This window comes from Neofelis nebulosa, chromosome X (assembly GCF_028018385.1).
Source record: "Neofelis nebulosa isolate mNeoNeb1 chromosome X, mNeoNeb1.pri, whole genome shotgun sequence".
Classification (NCBI taxonomy): domain Eukaryota; kingdom Metazoa; phylum Chordata; class Mammalia; order Carnivora; family Felidae; genus Neofelis; species Neofelis nebulosa.
In genome coordinates, this window is record NC_080800.1 from 42,455,592 (window position 1) to 42,478,658 (window position 23,067).

The following is a 23,067-nucleotide window of genomic DNA, read 5'->3' on the forward strand; positions in this document are numbered from 1 at the left end:
GGGGATGTAGGCTGATAGTGAGTCCCAGTGCCTGAGTCCTATCTGTGCTTTGTGTCACCAGTTCCTCTCTTCCTGCGTCTCTTTGTGACATCTCAGGGTTTCTCCCTGTTTTCGTCTCCTCCCATCTTTATGCATATGTCAGTATCTTTCTCTTTTCTTGTGTGTATGTCTCTAACAGAAATGGCACTGGGAAAGGTGGTGAGGTGTCTAACCCTCTGGCTTCTCTGTTCCAGAATCTATTGCATAGCCATTTGCTCATACAGCCCAGAGTTCCAGAATGCCCTTATTTCTGGACATAGCAGGGTGAGTCTGGAGCAAAGAGTTGGCCAGGGGGGCCTGTGGGTGTTATAATGAAGGGTTTTGTTACTGTGAAGGTCACCTTAGCCATGCTTATGGCTGCTATTGTGGATGCCAAGATCTATGAACGCTGTGAACTGGCACTGAAGCTGGAGAGGGCAGGCCTCAACAGCTTCAAGGGCTACACCGTTGGAGACTGTGAGACCCCAGCTGCCCCAAGTCCCACCTACACCCCGAGCTGCCCACCACATTCAGACCCAGTCCCCCCTTTGTCATTTATCACCTCCCCAGCCCAGGGCATGATCCTCTCGGTCACCCCATGACTGACTGATGGCTGGTTTAACTTACTCTAATGTCATTACTATCATTGCCTTCACAACAATCATCCTCATCTCCACCATCAATACCATCACTACCATCAAAGTCATCACACATACTATCACCACTGCCATCACTGATATCTCACCAGAATCACCAACATCAAAACCACCACACCAAACCAAGATCCTCACTCCCACAACTGAGATGACAATGATCACTGTCCCCTCTCCCTCATTCTACCATCCCCTATTTCCAGGACCCATGCCTACCTGATACCTATTCCTTATTTGACCCAGGGATGTGCATGGCACACTATGAGAGTGGTTTTGACACTTCCTTCGTGGACCACAATCCTGACGGCAGCAGTGAATACGGCATTTTCCAGCTGAACTCTGCCTGGTGGTGTGACAATGGGATTACACCCACCCAGAACCTCTGTCACATGGATTGTCGTGGTAAGGCAGCACTGGGGACACCCTGAAGCCCTGCCTGCCCCACTGCCCAACACACCAGAATTCAAGGCTGTTAAACCATGATCTCTAGTAACAAGCAGAAAAATGACAGGGAAAGGAGCAGAGTTGCCTGGGCTGTTAAAAGACACCATCCTGTATCCTTACCAACTACATTTAGATGTTGTCCAGGTCAGGAGGGCTCAGAACTCCTATACCTCACCCAGAATGGAGGCTGCAGTTTTCTGTGACTCAGGATATAGGAAACGTAGCTCCATGCAGAATGGAGGGGGAGATGTTCCTGATTTGTGGATGAGGTTGTTCAGGCCCTGGGGGAAGAAGCAAATATCTGGCTGTAGGAACATAAATAAGTTACCTTCATGCAGAAAGGAGAGAACTTTCCAGACAAGAGTGTGGTGTTATTGAGGACAAAATTTAATAGCAATAGTTGTTCAGGGTTGGCCAAAATGGTGCTTGAGGTCATCCAAGACAGTCCAAAATGGAGACTGAGGTTACTGAGGGCCAGACCAAATGGAGGTTGAGGCAGCCCAAGTCCTGCTACAGTAACATGTGAGGTAACCCCAACAGGATTGGCCAGCTTGAAGGTTGAGGTTGTCTAACACTGGCCACCATAGAGGTTGACGTTATCTAGGACAGGGTAACATGAATAGTAAGGCTTTTCAAGACTAGCTAAAATAAAGGTTAAGGTTCACTTTGAGTCAACATGGAAGTTGAAGTAGTCCAGGATCATCTATAATGGAAGTTGAGGTCCTAGACTGGTTAACATGGAAGTTGGAATTATTTATAACCAGTCAAAATAGCAATTGAGGCTGTTCAGGACTGGTTAACACTGTGGTTGAGATCATTAACCTGTCAGAATGGCAGTAAAGGTCACCCTGGTTGAGCAGTTGAGAACATCTGGACCATGATGGCTGAGGTTGAATGGAACTAGTCAACATGGAGATTGAGGTCATTTGTAACTAGTCAAATGGGAGTTGAGGTTATCCAGAATCTGACAACATAGTGTTTGAAATCACCAAAACTGACCAACCTTGCAGTTTAGTAGCTTTCCAACCAGCCAAGATGGTGGTTAAGGTGATGTCAGACCAGCTGCCATTGCAGTTGAGATCATCCATAACCACACAAAATTACAGCTGAAGTCATCCAGACCTGGCCAACAAGGAGTTTGAGGTCATTAGGACCAGCCAGTATGGTGGCTGAGGATATTCATAACCAGTCAATATGACAGTCAAGTTCATCCAGGATCAGTCAGCATGAGTTAAGGTTCTACAGAAACAGCCAACATAGTAGTTGAGGTCATTCATAACCAGCTGACAAGTGAATCAAGGACAGTGAGAATCAGCCAATGTAGTGATTGAAGTTATTCAAGCTCCCTGGGCCCACCATACACTGTCACCCTGTCCCCAGTGCACCAGATCACTATATCCCTCTCTTCTTCCCCTCCTCCCTACCAGACCTGCTCAACCGCCATCTTCTAGATGATATCTTGTGTGCCAGGCAGGTGGTGTCCTCACAGAATGGTATGACTGCTTGGTAAGTTCATGGAGGTGTCTTGGACCCTGGGGAGCTGGGATAATGGCACTGCCACCGCACAAGCCTGTCCACTTCATCCTCCCTCCCTCTCTTCATTTCCCAGGGATTCTTGGATCCGGCACTGCTACGGGCATGATTTATCTGAATGGCTCAAGGGATGTAATATGCATGCAAAACATGACTCAAAGAAAATTAATTCATGACTCATTCCAAGAGATAGAAATTTTATTTTCTCCTTTCTTTTCTTTCTTCTGTGGATTTAATAGTGCTATCTAGATTTAATAGTGCTATCTATAAACAACATAAGAGGCCTCGGATGCCCAGCTCTTCATTTTCCCAATGGAGGTGTCCCCATTTAATCACTTCCTCCAGATCACTTGAGGTGAAGGTAATAGCATAGCTTCTCCTGGGTTCAAATACCATCTTTACCAGTTACTAGCTGTGTTGCCTTGCGCAAGGCATTTAATTTCTCTGTGCCTCAGTTTCCTCATGTGCAAAATGAGGATGATAATGGTAGTAACTATTTCATGGGATTATTGGGAGCATTAAGTGAATTAATGTTTGTAAAGCTCATAAAGTGCTTCGTACACAAGGCAGTTACAGGTCTGGAGATAGAAGGGTGGCATGAGGGGCTATGAAAAGTGGCTTCCCTTAAAAAAGCATCATCAGGTGCCTCGTTAGCGCAGTAGGTAGCACGTCAGTCTCATAAAAAAGCATCACCCGGGGGCGCCTGGGTGGCTCGGTCAGTTGAGCGTCCAACTTTGGCTCAGGTCATGATCTCACGGTCCATGAGTTCGAGCCCCTCGTCGGGCTCTGTGCTGACGGCTCAGAGCCTGGAGCCTGTTTCCGATTCTGTGTCTCCCTCTCTCTCTGCCCCTCCCCTGTTCATGCTCTGTCTCTCTCTGTCTCAAAAATAAATAAGCGTTAAAAAAAAAAAAAACAAAACAAAAAAAAACACATCACCCGGGGCACTTGGATGGCTCAGTCAGTTAAGTGTCCAACTCTTGATTTCAGCTCAGATCATGATCTCACAGTAGTGGGATTGAACTCCCACATCAGGCTCCGTGCTGGGTGTGGAGCCTGCTTAAGATTCTCTCTCTCTCTCTCTCTCTCTCTCTCTCTCTCTCTCTCTCTCTCTCCCCCTCCCTCTACTCCTCCCCCACTTGCTCTCGCTCACTCTCTCTCTCTCTCTCAAAAAAGCATCACTCTCACTCGAAGTCACTACAGGGTCTTCAATTAAGGTAGATACAACTTCTCCAGGGAAAATAAGATTGGTTCCATTTTACATGGGAAGATCAGTGGGAATCAGTTGAAAGTATTCATACTGTCCTGCATCTTCCCATTCTACACTCAGCCCCCTACTCCCTCTTTGACCATAAGTACCCTAAATTTCAAATGATAGACTGGGAATTTAGGCCAGGAATTCAATGGATGCCCAAAGTAATAATTTCTTTTGACAGAATACCTTGATTTTGGTCTGTGTCTTGGGCAGAGAATTTTAGGAATTTAAACTTGCCATTCTTTCTCTTTGTACCAGCCCCATAAGAAGCAGCCACTCCTGGTCAGGGAGCGGGGGGTGGGGGGAAGCAGTCCCTTATGTCTTTTGTACTCTTCGGTTGGGGGTGGATACTCAGCTACCCAAAGCCTTGTTTTCAGTGTTTACTTTATCCAAGGTAAGCAGATGATCATTAAAGCAGATATCCACCAATGTAAGAATGACCAAGCCCCCTTCCTTAATGCCAACTTGATTTCCCCTGCCTTTGGCCCCAATCAGATGACCAAATTTCGCATTTCCCTGGGGATCCATCCATAAAAGGTGCCGTCACGCTGGGTACCAATTTTTGTATTCATTAAAAGCAGCAGAAATAAACTCTGGTAGACTTAAGTAAAAAGCAGATCTCCTAAAAGCGTATTAGGTAGTTCCATAGTATTTCTGGAAAGACTGAATGCATGACCAAGCCCAGAATGGGGCAGGCGGGGAGGAGGTCCACACATAGAAATAAAGCCAGAATCTTGACTGTAGAACCGGCTGGAACAGAAATACTGGCATTATCAACTGTTACTACTTCTGGAACCTGGATTTGATGCCCTAGTGTTGTTTTCTTTACATTATTCTGATTATGCATCCTTTCTAATAACTTATAACATTTATAGTATATTTATAATCAGTGTTTCTTTAGTGGTTATCTTTAAATCTGTAACTTTGGTTACAGATATCACTTGGTAAACCCTTTTTTTCTTGTGGATGGCACTTATTCCCTATCATAGGAGTCGTCAAAAGAGCTATTCTTAATAGATTTTATAGGGGTGCCTGGGTGGCTCAGTCAGTTAAGACTCTGACTTCATCTCAGGTCATGATATCATGGTTCATGGGTTCAAGCCACGCATCGGGCTCTGTGCTGAGAGCTCAGAGCCTGGGTCCTGCTTCAGATTATGTATCTCCTTCTCTCTCTGTCCCTTCACCATTTTCACGCTCTCTCTCAAAAATAAACATTCAAAAAAATTTTTAAATAGATTTTATTATTTTTTTTCTATGAGAGTTTGGTATTAAATTTGGAATATTTCCCTCATATCAGTCTCAGGGCACTATGTTTATTGAAATTAACTAAATTGGGTTCCTCTTGATATCTGTGCCCAAATTTACAGTGAGGTTTGGCTTCCAGCTGAAGCCTCTCATATATTCAAGGCCCTGTAAACTTAAAAGACCTCTCTGATGTAAAGTAGTCATTCAACATACACCCATGATAGCAAGTACAGAGGGCAAATTTTTTGCATCAACATCTTGGCTCATGCTATTCCTTCCTCCTAGAATATTCTTACCCCTAGTATGGCTGGCACCTCATTTTCAGATCTAAACTCAAATATCACCTCCTCAGAAAGACCTTCCCTGACCATCTTAGCTAAATCAGGATCCCCTCCCAACCTGCCTTTTTCTTTCCATTTGACTTTATGAAGGATTTCCCATGTTCAGTTCTGTCCCAAAGTTTCTCTTCTTTCTGAGGTCTTTAATCCATGATGACCTTTAACCTCTAGAAGAAAGTTTTTCTCCTATTCAAGAGGAGTCAGAGGGTTTCTCTCCTCTGTGGGTTCTCTGGTGTACAGTGGGTTTTGACTTCTCTCTGAGGGCTCTCTGAAACTTATCACACGTATAGGGTTTCTCTCCTGTATGAATTCTTTGATGTATAATAAAATATGATTTCTGGGAGAAAGCTTTCTCACATACATTACACTCATAGGGCTTCTCTCCTATGTGAATAATGAGATGTGATTTCTGTAAGAATACTTTATCACATTCATTGAATTCATAGGATTTCTCAAATTTCTCTCCTATATGAGCTCTCTGATGCAATGTGAGATAGGACTTCCAGGAGAGGACTTTTCCACATATAGTACATCCATCAGTTTTTTTTCTCCTGCATGGATTCTTTGACGTACACTAAGAGTCATCTTAAGGGTGAAGGCTCTTCCACAGTCTGAACACACATAAAGTTTCTCTCCTGTATGAATTATTTGATGTCTACACAGTGTTGATTTGTCTCTGAAGGCTTTGCCACATTCACTACATTCATATGGTTTCTCTCCAGTGTGTGTTCTCTTATGTCCACTGAGGTGTGCCTTTTGATTGAAGGTTTTCCCACATTCAGAACATTCATAGGGTTTCTGTCCTGTGTGAGTTTTCTGATGTATGATGAGTTTTGCCTTTTCTAGGAAGGTTTTGCCACACTCCTTACATTCATAAGATTTCTCTCCAGCATGAATTCTTTGATGTCTATGCAGTGTTAATTTCTCTCTGAAGGACTTGCCACATTACCTTCAAAAGGTTTGTCTCCTGAATGCGTTCTCTGATGTACATGGAGAAGTGCCTTCCTTTTTAAAATTTTTTTTAATGTTTATTTATTTTTGAGAGATAGTGTGTGTGTGAGTGTGTGTGTGTGCGCGCACGCACGGGGAAAGAGAGAGAGAGGAGACAGAGAATCCCGAGCAGGCTTCACGCTGTCAGCACAAAGCCAAACACAGGACTCAAACCCACGAACTGTGAGATCATGACCTGAGCTGAAGTCGGACGCTCAACAGACTGAGCCACCTAGGTGCCCCACAGAGATGTGCATTCTTGGTGAAGGTTTTTATGCCTTCTTTACATTCATAGGGTATCTCTCCTGCATGAGTGATCTGATGAAGCAATAAAGAGTGAATTCTTGCTGAGAGTTTTTCTACATTCAGGAAATTCATAGGTTTTCTCACCAACTTGTGTTACATTATGCTGAACAAAGGCTGGGTTATGATTAGACCTTTCCCACCCACATTATAGTCAGGGGGTTTCATTCCATTATTTTTTCTCATGCCTGCCATGAATTAATAATTTCCCACATCCATTACATTCATAATATCTCTGTGTTGCAAAACCTCTATTGTGACTGATTAAGCCTAAATTATCTTTAAAACTTTTCCCATAGGAGATACATGTGCATATATATATATATATATATATAATTTCATGACCTCGCTCCTTAGTCAACTTTTTCTCTTTAATGGCTATAGCTTGCCTCAGGTGTCTGCTCCAGTTTTTCTGGTGCCTCTTCAGCTGGTCAACATGCCCGACTTCTAGAAAAAAGAATAATAAACCATACCCTGTAAATATACCTTTTGTTAGAAGGATAACTCTGATAAGGTTGACTTGTTTTCTTTTGGGTACAGATACCAGGCAGAAAGAAATTCCAAATACATGTCTCCTATACTCTGAGCTTGAGGGAAAGAAAGCACACATTGCTCTAACAGAAATTGGAACAAGAAAGGAACAATAAATATAAGTGACTCTGTTTAAGAAAAATGCCTTCAAATTGAGGAAAGACTGTGAAAATAGGTTTAGAGAGCCATAAATAAGAAAAGGGATTTTGAAAAGGAGCAGATCCAGGAGTTTGAGGGAGGGGACTCAAATAGAATGGGAAGAATCTTTCAGGAAGGCTGAAAGCAATGAATGTGACCAAGAGAATGAGCAGAAGTACAAGGCAGATTGTAGTCTGGTTCCTCACCACTTCATTCCAAGATTACCATGAAACAGCAACCCACAAGACTAACAATTTGGAGTTAACAGAAAAAGTTCATATGCTTAAGGAAGATATTTCCCAGCTTTTAAAGATGTCTATCCCTCACTGACCCACTGGGGTCTTACTCATCATCTCCATCTGTCCCTTTCTTATTTATCTGTATAACTCAAGCTTGGAATTTCTCTCTTTATGATCCAGAGTCCTCCCTTCTCCAAACAGGTAATCACATCTGGTTTGGTAACAGGATACCCTGCTATGGAAATTATATATGATTTGGGCACACCCATGTGGGCTTCAGGGCCTCAGAGTAATTAAGAAGTACCTGTTGATAAGCATAAATTTCACATGAGAGATGAAAATACACTCTGTTCAGTATAAGAGGGATTAGGAATCTTTAATCCCTGGAACTTGAGGTCAAAGTATTGAAACACTTCAGAGATGTAATGTTATCCTATTTGGTACACTGTAAATTACTCAGAGAAGCCATCCTCACACACAGTGACCACATGACTATAGTTCTATGGCATCACATCTCTGTAAAGTGTCCACTGAGAGGAGTCCAGATGATTCCACTCCTCCTGCGTGAAGTCCACAGCCACATCCTCAAATGACACCAATCCCTGGAGTTGCATACTTCTGTTCAGTAAGTTTGATAGAAACTTAAATGATAATATATTTTAAGATAAAAGGAATATTCTTCAGGGAGAGGCTACTGTTTAATAATTTCAAAAAAGAATTCTCTGAGATGTTTGCAATACCTATCGCTAGTGAAGGGCTTTTATATTCTAGAAACCATAAAGAACTCCTACAAATCAAGATGATAAATACAAGCAATCCAATAGAAAAACCAGAAAAATATGTGAACAAATACTTCACAAAAGATGATGTCCAATTGGCCAATAAATATATGAAAAGGTGCTCAACAGCTTTAGTCATCAGGGAAATGCAAATTTAAACCACAATGAAAAAGTTAGAGAGGGAGAGAGCCAAACCATAAGAGACTCTTAAAAACTGAGAATAAACTGAGGGTTGATGGGGGGTGGGAGGGAGGGAAGGGAGGGTGATGGGCATTGAGGAGGGCACCTGTTGGGATGAGCACTGGGTGTTGTATGGAAACCAATTTGACAATAAATTTCATATTAAAAAAAAAACACAATGAGATACAACTGTATGCCAAGAGAATGGCTAAAATTAAGACCAAAAACCCAAATGTTGGCAAGGGTGTGGAGCAGCCAGACTCTTATATATTGCTGGTGACAGTAAAATGTAAAGTAGTATAGCCACCTTGGAAAACATTTTAGCTGAATCTACTAATGCTGAACATACATCTAACCTGGGACCCAGCAATCCCACTCCTAGGTATATATCCAATGGAAATGAACACATATCAAGACATGTACCAGAATATCCATACAAGTATTATTTGAAATAGCCAAAATGGATAATCAGCTGTAGAATGGGTAAACTGTGATATATGTATACCATAGAACAGTACACAGTAATGGAAAGAACAAACTAATGGTACATAAAATAACAAGGATGAATCTCAAAAACATTATGATAAGTGAAAAAAGCCAGACACAAAAGAATAAATGTATGGTTCCATCTATATGACATTCAAGAACAGGCAAAAATAATCTATGATTATAGCAATCAGAAAGAGGTTACCCATGAGTCAGGGGTTAGTGATTGGAAGTGGCATGAAGGAGGCTTCTGAGCGGCTTCTCACTTTCTGTTTCCTTAACGTTTATTTATTTTTGAGACAGAGAAAGATAGAGCATGAATGGGGGAGGGTCAGAGAGAGAGGGAGACACAGAATCTGACATAGGCTCCAGGCTCTGAGCTGTCAGCACAAGCCCAACGCGGGGCTCGAACTCACGGACCGCGAGATCGTGACCTGAGCCGAAGTCAGCCGCTTAACCGACTGAGCCACCCAGGCGCCCCTCTGTTTTCTTGATTCAGGTACTGGTTACACAAGTATTTCCAATTTGCAGTTCATGAAACTATACACATTATACACTTTTCTCTGTATGCTATGCGTCAATAAAATGTCTACCAATGTCTACTTCCAAAATTTTTATCTAATATTTCCACAAAAGTTTTAAAAATAGTAAGACAAAGATTTAAGAAACATGCAACTCTTGGGGCGCCTGGGTGGCGCAGTCGGTTAAGCGTCCGACTTCAGCCAGGTCACGATCTCGCGGTCCGTGAGTTCGAGCCCCGCGTCGGGCTCTGGGCTGATGGCTCGGAGCCTGGAGCCTGTTTCCGATTCTGTGTCTCCCTCTCTCTCTGCCCCTCCCCCGTTCATGCTCTGTCTCTCTCTGTCCCAAAAATAAATAAAAAAACGTTGAAAAAAAATTAAAAAAAAAAAAAAAAGAAACATGCAACTCTTGATCTCGGGGTTGTGGGTTCAAGCCTCATCTTGGGGCTTAAATTTTTTTTAATTAAAAAAATAAACCACAGGAAAAAGACCAATGTATGTAAAAGAACAATTCACAAAAAAAGGAAAGAATATGAAAAGCTGTTCCACCTCACTGCTAACTAAATAAGCACAAACAAAAGAGATGAGATATCTTCAACTAGCAAATGGCAAGGATTAAAAACATGACAAAAGGATTAGAAAGAGTATTTTCATTCAGAGATAGAGCTAGAGTATTATAGTAAATGAAATAAGTCAGTGAGTCAAAGACAAATACCATATGATCTCACTCATATGGAGAATTTAAGAAACAAAACAAAAGAAAAAAAAGGGTAAAAAGAGAGCCAAACCAAAAAACAGACTCTTAACTATAGAGAACAAACTGATGATCACCACAGGGAGGTGGACAGGACAATGGGAGAAATAGGGGATGGGAATTAAAGAGTACACTTCTCGTGGTGAAAAAAAGAAAACAGAATAAAATAAAATAAAATAAAATAAAATAAAATAAAATAAAATAAAATAAAATAAAATGGAAAAAATAAAATGAAAAAAATTAAAAATAAATAAAAGTATTGAAAGCAAAATATAATGAAGAAAACAAAAAATAAATAAAAAATAAAATGTCTCTTTCCTCCAAAAATAAATAACATAGAATAAAATAAAAACATGACAATAGGATTAGAAAGGGTATTTTTATTCATTATTAGTGGGAGTATAAACTTGCACTAACTTTTCCAAAGGCAATTTGGCAATGTCTTTGAAAGTTCAAATATATGCCCACCTTTTGAACCAAAAATTCTAGAAATGCTCATCACAGTATAAAAAGACAGGACAAGAAAGGTTACTGCCATGCCATGCATCGTGGCACATACATACAAGGGAAAAACATGCAGCTGTCAAAAACATCTGTCTTGATAGTGAAATATCTTCTATCAACAAGTATTCATGGAGCAAGGACTATCCCAGCTAAGCAGGTAACCAGCTCTGCAACCCCATGCCACTTGCTTATCCACTCTGGGACTCAGTTTCCTCATCAGATGTGGATAATAAAGGTACCCACTTCTGGGGCGCCTGGGTGGCGCAGTCGGTTAAGCGTCCGACTTCAGCCAGGTCACGATCTCGCGGTCCGTGAGTTCGAGCCCCGCGTCGGGCTCTGGGCTGATGGCTCGGAGCCTGGAGCCTGTTTCCGATTCTGTGTCTCCCTCTCTCTCTGCCCCTCCCCTGTTCATGCTCTGTCTCTCTCTGTCCCAAAAATAAATAAAAAACGTTGAAAAAAAAATTAAAAAAAAAATAAAGGTACCCACTTCTTAGGGTGGCTGTGAGGATTAAGGTGGTCATGTGTATAAAGTACTTGGTAGAGTGCCAGTGCAATGCAGGTTCTTTACGTGTTAGCTCCTGTTACTACCACTAATATTATCATCCTCCTCCTCATCTGTAGTATCATGACCATTACTCCTACTACCTTCACCAATATTATTATGTAGAGGAAAGACAGGGAGTTGCAAACAGTTTGTATATCATGAGCAAATCTTAGCAAAGCAAGGTTTATATCAACTATATATTTTCATGTGTATGTAAATATAAAGAACAAGGGACAGAGAGAGGTGTATAGATGGAAATTAAATTCACCATAGAATTGGTTATCTGGAATGAGTGATGATAGGAAATCTTGAGATATTTTGCTTGTACATTTGTAAAAGAGTTTGAATTTTTGGTGCCACTTCTTTGGTAGCAAGAGGAAAAAAGACAAAACAATATAGACATTTGTTTAAAAGGGCAAAAGGTAAAGAACTGAATATAGTCAGGGACATCATGAATTCTCAGCCTGAAAAGGAAAAGGGCAGACCTTTGGATTGCTCAGGCTGTACTGAAATCCCAGATGAGGAAAAAATATATATTGGAGGGGAGGTGGGCTGGGGGGGGGGGGGTGGCGGATGGGTGAAATAGAGAAAGGGGATTAAGAGATACAAACACCCAGTTATAAAATAAAGAAGTCAAGGAGATGAAAAGTACACCATAGCTAATATAGTCAATAATATTGTAATAACGTTGTTTGGGGACAGATGGTGACCACACTCACTTTGGTGAGCGTTGCGTAATGTATAGAATTGTCAAATCACTAGGTTGTACATCTGAAACTAATATAACATTGTATGTTAAATTATACTTCAATTAAAAAAAAATGGAAAATAATTTGAAGGGCATGGGGTTTATTGGTTCTTTCCTGACCATCAAGGTTTTATCCCTGTATTGAGCCAGAACATAAGACAGCTGCTTGTGCTGACATGGCTTTGGTTTCCTGAAGAGTCGTATCCCCTTAGTTCTGCCCCGTCAGGACACCTTTGGCTGATATGAAGACATATTTTAAGTCACATTTATATTTTAAGTCGTATCCCTGCAGTTATCACAAGATTACTGATGAGGACATGGCTGACCCATTAGATAAATATCTTGAAACTTCAACATCAGAAATCTCTGCTGCTGAGGAAGTGGCTTACTTTTGTTCTATGGGTAACATAAATAAAACAAGTGAGTGTTTCTCCCCTTTATGTCATGGCTTCCAGGAAGCTCAGAAAAATAACTGTAGCTCCACATAATTATGTAGGATCCTATGACCTACATATACACATTTCAACCTTGCTTTGGTATTGCTCTTCTTCTCTAATCCTAACTTTCTATGTGTTTATACATGTACATTTTATGGTATAAATAATAGTGTCAAACCAATATATAAAGCTTATTCTGTGTGTACCAGGCATTGTTCTAAACACTTAATATTAACTCAATTGATCTTCACAACAACCATAAAGGCGTAGGTATCATCATCACCATCATCATCATCATCATCATCATCATCATCATTTTTACAGATGGGGAAACTGGGGCCTGGAGAAGTTAGAGAATGCCTAAGCTCACAAAGCTATTATGAGCATTTTGGCCCCAGAGCTGTTAACTGCTACACATTACTGCTTCTTTGCTTCTAAGTGTTTTAACATAGATCTGGAAGAGAGGAGCAAATAACAATCTACCTGGAAATTAGCCATGTCTGACTTGTGGAGACAGGGCAGTGACCTAAAAAAGCAAAGCTGTTGAGAGAGGGGCGAAGAAAAGAGAAGAGTTTGCAATGACATGGAAAACCCAAATGGACAGTTCACCAAATCATCAGGCTAGCAATCCATAAATGCCAACTGGTTAAATGACCATGTTGTAGCCAAGAAAAATAGGAAAGAACATTTGTTTACCCCCAACAGAGCCCCATCATTCAACAACAATGCTTTATCACTGACTTCACGGACTTCCCAACACTCACCCTCACCCATCCCTCACTCTAGACACCACCCTATCACCCCAAATACGACCATTATTCTCCCCACGGACCGCATCACTCACCCCTCAGATCCCACCATCACTGACTCCAGAGACCTCCCATCGCACCCTACAGACCTTATCTCTCACTCCACAGACCCAGTCCTTGACTTCCACAGACCCCATCACTCAGCTTAGAGTCCCCCCATCACATACCCCCAGGTACTGTCATTAACCATCTCAGAGCCCCCCTCCAAGTACTCACCCAGCAAATTTGCTTCTTTACAAAATCCACACTCGAACATGTCGCTCTGCCCACAGACCACCAGCTCTGTCTCACTTCTGCTCCAAGTGAACCCTCTGCCTTCCTTCATCCTCTACTCTCATGTTTCCACCAGGATGCTTATTCTGGCGAGGTCCACCTGGAGTTCCCAAATCAGTCACAACTTCCTCCGACAACCACTTTCTTGATCCTTTACCCCTACCGTCGGTACAGTTCGTCACCATTCCTCCTCACGCGCAGTTGCCCTCCCTGAAGCCAACCCAGTAACCAGTAGCATCGCTGTGCGTGTGGTTCTGTAACTGCCACGACCGTATTGGGGGGCCAGAGAAATGGCCGCGCCAATAAACCCGTTTGTACGGGAGGAGACATCTTTCAAAGGTTCCCATTCCGTACAGCGGAGAAATGTGCCTCTTAAAGTTTAGAAGAGATGGGACTTCGGGAGGATTTTGAAAACCTGCGATGAGTAGGGCCCTTTGCCAAAGGCTAGTAATGGGCGAGTTATGCGCGTGATTGGGGGTTTGATACGAACTGATATAAACAAACGTAGAGCTGAGGACAAGACCACCCCCTCTGTGGGAAGATACCACTGCGGAGTTGTGGATGGGGAGACCGGGAATAGAACAAATATCCCTGAGAACTATTAGTGGGAAGAAAGGAGGCAAACTAGGAATGATACCTTCCTCTACAGATCAGTAATACTGGTTAGATGGGGATAAAGTGTAGGGATCTTAGTCCTCCAAGAAGGTAACACTGGGGAGACGGGTGGGGCGATCCTGGGGAGTACAGTCCTTGTGATAGATACTATTGGGCTATCTGTCCTCTGTGGGAGACACCACTAGCGCAGATAGGGGAAAGTCGGGTTGGTACAATTCGGCCCTCAGAGAAACAGATGTGTGAAGAAAATGGCAAAGGTAAACATAAGTACAAGGAGAGCCAGAGACAAAAGCTTGGGGAGACTGGGGCGACATGGAGGCCCTAAACAGAAACTAGATAAGAAACCGAAACTGATGGTGATCCGCCAGGCCCACATTCCATCCACCTTCTTAGGAATCTGCCCCAGAAAGTTGTGGGACGGTTGGTCCTTCTAGTTGCCAGGGTCAGAGTCCTACACCACAAGGTTCCAGGCCAATAGGCCTCAGTAATATGGAGGAACAAATGGGATACAGTGGTCAGGTTCTGGACCTTAAGAACTCTACCCTATTAATCACACCCTACCACCTAGTCCTGTCAAAGGCAAAATGCACTAGATAATTAAGGAGACGATTTTTTTTTCCAGGCTATTGCAATAGGGAAAACTCATTAATGAGGAACATCTCAAAGGCAAGGAAAGGGACCTGGGGTTTTATAGAGTGTTAAATAACAAAATTTAACCAAGTGAATTTGAAAATCTGATTGGTTTTATTAAACGGTTCATGAATTTACATTCCCAATATGTAAGGAATTGCACCTGAGATTGCACACCTAGCTTGGTTCTTCCCCAATGTCTCCTCTTGAAGCTGTACCTGATTTTATTACCAGCTTTCATTCAAACCCAGTGAGGAATAAGATAATAAGATAATAAGCAGAAGCTTATGTTTCTTGGGCAGGAATTGCTTGATCCTGAAAGTCTTGTGAGAAGACATGGTGAAGAACAAACCCAATCACACACACCACAATGCCAGAGAAAGGGAGAGATAATTAGCAACTTTTTTATTGTGGTAAAACACATATAACATGAAATTTATTACTTTAACCATTTTAAAGTGTACAATTCAGTGGTAAAATACATATAACATGAAATTTATTGTTTTAACCATTTTAAAGTGTACAATTCAGTGTCATCTAGTACATTCACAATGGTGTGCAACCATTAACACTGTCTAGTTGCAGACTATCTTCATCACCCCAAAACAAAACTCTACTCATAAAGCAGTCATTCTCCATTCCCCCCTGCCCTCAGCCCCTGCTTAACACTAATCTGTTTTTTGTCTCTATGGATTTGCCTATTCGGGATATTCCATATAAATAGAATCAAACACTATGTGGCTTTTTGTGTCTGGCTTCCTTCACTGAGCATAATATCTTCAAGATACGTCCATGTGGTGGGGTGCCCAGGTTGCTCAGTTGGATAAGCATTCCACTCTTGATCTCCACTCAGGTCATGATCTCATAGTTCGTGAGATCAAGTCCTGCATTAGGCTCAATGCTGACAGCACAGAGCCTGCTTGGGTTTCTCTCTCTCCCTGCCTCTCTGTCCCTCTCCAGATGGCTCTCTCTCACACACACAATAAGTAAATAAATAAAAAGATACCTCCATGTGGTATCACGCATTGGTATTCATTTCTTTTTATGGCTAAGTACTTTATTGTAGGGATATACCACATTTGGTTTATCCATTCATCTGTTGGTAGACATTTAGGCTGCTTCCACCTTCTGACTATTGTGAATACTGCTGCTATGAACATTTGTGTACAAATTTTTACTTGAATACCTGTTTTCAACTTCATTGGGTATATACCTAGGAGTGGGATTGCTGGATCAGATGGTATATCTATGTTTATTTAAGGAACTACCAAACTGTTTTTCACTATGGCTGCACTATTTTACATTCCCACCAGCAGTAGAGGAGGGTTCCAATTGCTCCACATCCTGCCCAACACTTGTCGTTTTCTATGTCTTTTTATTACAACCATCTTTGTATGTATGAAGTGGTATCTCATTGTGGTTTTGATTTGCATTTCCCTTATGACTAATGATGGCCAGAATCTTTTCATGTGTTTATTGGCCATGTGTATATCTTCTTTGGAGAAATGTCCTTTCAAATCCTTTGCTCATTTTTTAAATGAATTTTTCTCTTTTTGTTGTTAAGTTGTAAGAGTTGTTTATATATTCTGGATACCAAACCCTTTTCAGATATATATTAGTAACACTTTCTCCCATTTTCTAAGTTGTCTTTTTACTCTCCTGATAATGTCCTTTGATGCATAAAAGTTTTCAGTTTTGATGAAGTCCCGTTTGTCTATTTTCCTTTGTTACTTATGCTTTTGATGTCATATCTCAGAAACCACTGCTAAATCCAAGGTCATGAAAATTTACCCATATATTTTCTTAGAAGAATTTTATACTTTTAGTTCTTATATTTAGGTCTTTGATACATTTTGAGTTAGTTTTTATATGTGGTGTGAGGTCAAGATCTAACTTCCTTCTTTTGTATGTGGATATCCAGTTGTCCTAGCACATTGTTGAAGAGACTGTTCTTTCCCACATTTACTTATTTTGACACTCTTGTCAAAATCAATTGACCATACATGTATGGCTTTGTTTCAGGACTTTGAGTTTTATTCCACTAATATATATGTCTATCCTTGTTCCAGTACCACACCATTTCAATTATTGTAGCTTTGTAATAAGATTTGAAATCAGGAAGTGGGAGTTCTCCAATTTTGTTCTTTTTCAAGAATGTTTTGGCCATTTGGTACCCCTTGAAGTTCCATATAAATTTTAGGATCTGCTTTTCCATTTGAGGAAAAAAGGCCATTGGAATTTTGATAGGGATTGCATTAAGTATGTACATTGCTTTGGGAAGTATTGCCATCTTAACGATGTTAAGTCTTCCAGTCCATGAACACTGGATGTCTTTCCAGTATGTAAGTCTCCTTTCATTTATTTTACTGATGTTTTGTACTTTTCAGCGCACAAGTCTTGCACCTCCTTGGTTAAATATATTCCCAAGTATTTTGTTATTTTTGATCCTGTTATAAATAGAACTGATTTCTTAATTTCCTTTTTGGTTTGCTAATTGCCAGTGTATAGAAATACAAGTGATTTTGTGTGCTGATCTTGTATTCTGCCACTTGGATGAATTTGGTGATGAACTCTAATAGGTTTTTGTGGATTCCCTAAGAATATATATATATATATATATATATATATATATATATATATATGATTCTATTATCTGGGAATAGAAATAGTTATATTTCTGTTCCAATTTGAGTACTTTTAAATTCTTTTTCTTGACTGAAAATTTCTCTGGCTAGAACTTTAGTACAATGTTTAATAGAAGTGGCAAAAATGGGCCTCCTTGTCTTGTTCCTGATGTTAGGGAAATGCTTTTGTTCATTCACTATTGAGTATGACGTTAATGGTGGGTTTCCCATAAATGCCCTTTATCAGGTTGAGGAAGTTCCCTTCTATTCCTAGTTTGTTGAGTGTTTTTATCAAGAAAGGATTTTGGATTTTTGTCAAATTTTTTTCTGCATCAATGAGGTGACATATTTTCATTAACATGTGGTCCAAGACATTTTCTAATTTCTACTGTGATTTCTTCCTGATCCATGAGTTATTTACAAGTGTATGACTTATTTTCAAACACTTGAGGATTTTCTAGGTATTTGCTATAGATATATAATTTAATTCCATTGTGGTCAGAGACTATACACTGTAAAACTTCATCCTTTGAAATTTGTTGAGACTTTCTTTATATATCAGCATTAGATCTATTTGGGCACATGATCTTTGTGTACCTGAAAAGAATGTGAATTCTTCGGTTTCTGGGTGTGGTGTTGTCTAGGTACCAATCATATGACATTTGTTAATTGTGTTGTTCAAATCTTTTATATCATTTCTGATGTTTTTTCTGCTTGTTCTATCACCAAGAGAGGTATGTTACCGTCCCTATGTTTTGGATTTGTCTATTTCTCCTTTTAATTCTATCAAATTTCACTTTTTATATTTTTAACTTATGTTATTAGGTGATATACTAGGCAGAATAATGGACACCCAAAGATATCCTGTCCTAATTCCCAGAAACTGAATATGATAAGTTGCCATATACATGAATATGTTTTGTCACATGACAAAAGGGATTTTGCAGATTTAGTTAAAATTATTGATCAGTTTATCTTAATTTATCTTAATCCAGGGATTATCCTGGATTACCCATATAAACCTAGTGTAATTACATGAGCCCTTTAAAGATAATGTTGGGGAGTGGAGGCAGGAAGATGGCCACAAAATAAAAGGACCATAGGCTTGCCTCATCCCACAAACACGACTAGATAACAATCAAGTCATCCTAACTACCCCAGAAGACTGACACAACAAACTCCACAACTAAAGCAAGAGAAGAGGCCACATGGAAGAAGGTGGGAATTGCAGAGACCTGGTTGAGCAGAGAAACAGATCAAGGGTGCAGCAGAGGGGAGGAAGTCATGGTTGCAGAGAGACTAACATACAGGGGAACACTAAAGGTTTCCCCAAAGCCATTGGCTCAGAAAATGAGAGGGGCTGAATGTCATGAGTTCTTGCAACCAGTGGGGTTTAAAGTCTGGAATATTAAAGATCAGTGGGCTTTGTTGGGATAGAGCCCAGGGGGCACTGTACTGCTCCTGGAGAGAAGGCAAGCAAACATCCAGAGGGCAGACGGTGTGGAAACAGTGATCAGAAGAGCTTCTGGGGGACACGGTGGGGAGATTATTCACTTTGCTCAGAGGGCATCCTTGAGAGGCAGCATTCACAAACGCTTATCTGGGAACAAAGAAGTTGGCTAGTGCTACTTCCCTTCCTCACCCCTCAACATAAACACAGAGCCACCTGTGGGAAGCAGCACAGTGCTGACACTGGCTGCCTAATTTGCTTTCACCAAGTCTCACCACCCTGTGGAACTGCCTTTCTGAGTCACACTTGCCTCAGTCCCAATGAGTGGGTCCTTCCAAGAGAATACCAGAATAAACCCCTGCTCACATCATGTCTCCAAAACAGAGTTTTGCAAGGCCTCAATTCTGCTGGAGATGATGACAGGTCTCATTTCACAAGCAGACCAGAGCACACCTAGTTCAAACTCACTACATTCAGGCCAGGGACCAAACACTGCCTACAGCAGGCAAGGAGAACCTCTGCAAGTGACTGGCTGAAGGATACAGCAGCCAGAATACAACAGCAGAGCAAATGCAGCACACACAGGAGACTCCCTGAAGCACCAGGCCCTGGGCACTATATGACCTCTTCTTCATATGGCCATTACTTTCAGGAGCAGGAGATGTAACTGGCTTCTCTAACACACAGAAAAAGGCAGAGACTTAGACAAAATGGGAAGACAGAGAAATTTATCACAAATGAAAAAATAAGATAAGGCAATGGCCAGAGATCTAAATGAAATAGATATAAGTAGCATGCCTGGTGGACAACTTAAAGTAACAGTCATAAAGATACTCACTGAACTTGAGAAAAGAGTGAAAAACATCAGTGAGACCCTTACCACAGAGATAAAAGAGTTAAAAAAAAAAGAATCAATGAGAGATGAAGAGTGCAATTAAACAAGATTAGAAACACGCTTGATGCAATGAATGACAGAGGAATGAATTAATGACCTAGAAGACATAATAATGGAAAGCAATGAAGCTGAACTAAAGAGAGAAAGAAGAAGTATGCAAAATGAGAATAGACTTAAGGAAGTCAGTGACTCCACCAAATGTAATAACATTTGTATTATGGAGTCCCAGAAGAAGAGAGAGAAAGGGGTGCAGAAAATTTGAAGAAATAATACCCGAAAACTTCCTTAATCTGGAGAAGGAAACAGACCTCCAGATCCAGGAAGCACAGAGAACTCCCATCAAAATCCAAAAAAATAAAGGCCCAAAACAAGACATTTTATAATCAAATTGATCAAATTGGCAAAATATAGTTGCAAAGAAAAAAAATCTTAAAAGCAGCAAGACAAAAGAGGTCCTTAACTTACAAGGGAAAACCCATAACACTAGCTGGAGTTTATCAACAGAAACTTGGCAAGTCAGAAGGGAGTGGCAGGATATATTCAAAATGCTTAATGGGAAAAATCTGTTGTCAAGAATACTCTATCCAGCAAGGCTATCATTCAGGATGGAAGGAGAGATAGTTTCCCAGACAAACAAAAACTAAAGTACTTTGTGACCACTAAACCAATAAATGCAAGAAAAATTAAACCACTAGTGTGACCACTAAATGCAAGAAATATTAAAGGGGACTTTTTGAGTGGAAAGGAGAAACAAACAGTGACAGTAAAAAGGCAGGAAACACAAAAGCAGTAAAAATAAATATTTCTGTAAAAATCAATTAAGGAACTCACATTTACAAAGGACATAAAACATAATGAGGTGCCTGCCTGGCCCAGTAGACCCTGTGACTCTTGATCTCAGGGTTGTGAGTTCAAACCCCAAGTTGGGCATAGATCTTACTTAAAAATTTTAAAAAGGGGCACTTAAAAAAATAAATAAAAAAAGGGGGGGCACTTGGGTGGCTCAGTAAGTCAAGCGTATGGCTCTTGATTTCAGCTCAGGCTGTGACCTTGCAGTTCATGGGAACAACTCCCAAGTCTGGCTCTATGCTGGGAACACAGAGCCTGCTTGGGATTCTCTCTCCCTCTCTCTCTGTCCTTCCCCCACTTGCACTTGCTCTCTCTCAAAGTAAATGAATAAACTTTAAATTTAAAAAAATTTTTAAGTTATAAAAAACTTTTAAAAATGGTATAAAATATAATGAAATATACCTAAATCTAAACTATGGGGAAGAGAGGAGAAAAAAATGGGTTCAAACTTCAATGACCATCAATGTAATATAGACGGCCATTTGCAGAAGAGGTTATATACTAACCTAATGGTAACTACATATCAAAAACCACTAATAAACATGCAAAGAATAAAGAGACAGAAATACAAATTTATCACTAAAGAAAATCAGCAAAACATGAAAGAGAGAAAGACAAATAAGGATCAGAGAAATTGTCCAGAAACAATCAAAAAACAAGTAATAAAATGGCAATAAATACATATCTATCAATAATTACTTTAAATGTAATTGGACTATTTGCTCCAATCAAAAGACATAGAGTGTCAAAATGTATAAAAAACAAGACCATCTACATGCTGCCTACAAGACACTCATTTTAGACCTGAAGATTGAAAGATACCTGAAGATTGAAAATGAGATGGAGAAACATCTATCATGCAAGTGGATGTCAAAAGAAAGCTGGAGTAGCAATACTTAAATTGGAAAAAACAGATTTTATTTTTTTAATGTTTTAATGTTTAGTTTATTTTTGAGACAGAGAGAGACAGACCATGAGCAGGGGAGGGGCAGAGAGAGAGGGAGACAGAATCTGAAGCAGGATCCAGGCTCTGAGCTGTTAGCACAAGATGCAGGGCTCGAACTCATCAACCACGAGATCATGACCTGAGGCAAAGTCAGAAGCTCAACCGACTGAGCCACCCAGGCACCCCAGAAAAAAATAGACTTTAAACCAAAGACTGTAACAAGGGATAAAGAAGGGTACTACATAATCATAAAGGGGACAATGCACCAAGAATATCTAACAATTGTAAATATTTATGTACCCAACATGAGAACATTCAAATATATAAAGCAGTTAATAACAAACATAAAGGAACTAATTGGTAATAATACAATAATAGTAGGGGGCTTTAACATCCCACTTACATCAATGGACAGATCATCTAAACAGAAAACAAACAAGGAAACAATGGTTCTGAATGACACACTGGACCAGGTGGACTTATAGATATATTAAGAACATTCCATCCCAAAAGAGAAAAGTACACATTCTTTTCAAATGCACATGGAATATTCTCCAGAATAGATCATATAGTAGTTCACAAAACAGGCTTCAACAAATACAAGAAGATTGAAGTCATACCATGCACCTTTTCTGACCACAATGCTATGACACTTGAAGTCAACCACAAGAAAAAATCTGGAAAGACCACAAATACATGGAGGCCAAACAACATGCTCCTTAGCAATGAATAGGTCAACCAGGAAATCAAAGAAGATATTTTAAAAATAAGTTGAAACAAATGAAAATGAAAGCACATGGTCCAAAACCTTTAGGGTATAGTAAAAGCAATCCTGGGAGGAAAGAATGTAGTAATACAGGCCTACCTCAAGAATCAAGAAAAATCTCAAATCAGAACAGAATAGAGAACCCAGAAATGGACACACAAATCTTTGACAACTAATCTTTGACAAAGCAGGAATGAATATTCAGTGGAATAAAGCCAGTCTCTTCAGCAAGTGGTGCTGGGAAAACTGGATAGAGACATGCAGAAAAATGAACCTGGACCACTTTCTTACACCATACACAAAAATAAACTCAAAATGGATGAAAGACCTCAATGTAAGACAGGAAGCCATCAAAATCCTCCAGGAGAAAGCAGGCAAAAACCTCCTTGATCTTAGCTGCAGCAACTTCTTACTCAACACATCTCCAGAGGCAAGGGAAACAAAAGCAAAAATAAACTATTGGAACCTCATCAAAATAAAAAGCTTCTGCACAGTGAAGAAAACAATCAGCAAAACTAAAAGGCAACCGATGGAATGGGAGAAGATATTTGCAAATGACATATCAGATAAAGGGTT

At 40.4% G+C, this 23,067-nt stretch overlaps 1 protein-coding gene and 1 pseudogene across 1 annotated transcript; one reads left to right on the top strand and one right to left on the bottom strand.

The window, feature by feature from the left end:
- Nucleotides 1–313: 313 nt before the first annotated feature.
- Nucleotides 314–2,933, top strand: LOC131502584 (sperm acrosome-associated protein 5-like). Its single transcript, XM_058713418.1, has 4 exons — nucleotides 314–495; nucleotides 915–1,073; nucleotides 2,543–2,621; nucleotides 2,725–2,933. The coding sequence occupies exons 1-4, from the start codon at nucleotides 351–353 to the stop codon at nucleotides 2,822–2,824; spliced, it is 483 nt and encodes a 160-aa protein (XP_058569401.1). The 5' UTR covers nucleotides 314–350; the 3' UTR covers nucleotides 2,825–2,933.
- A 10,797-nt stretch (nucleotides 2,934–13,730) lies between these two features.
- Nucleotides 13,731–15,299, bottom strand: LOC131502057 (putative ribosomal protein eL39-like 5; annotated as a pseudogene).
- Between the last annotated feature and the right edge of the window lie 7,768 nt (nucleotides 15,300–23,067).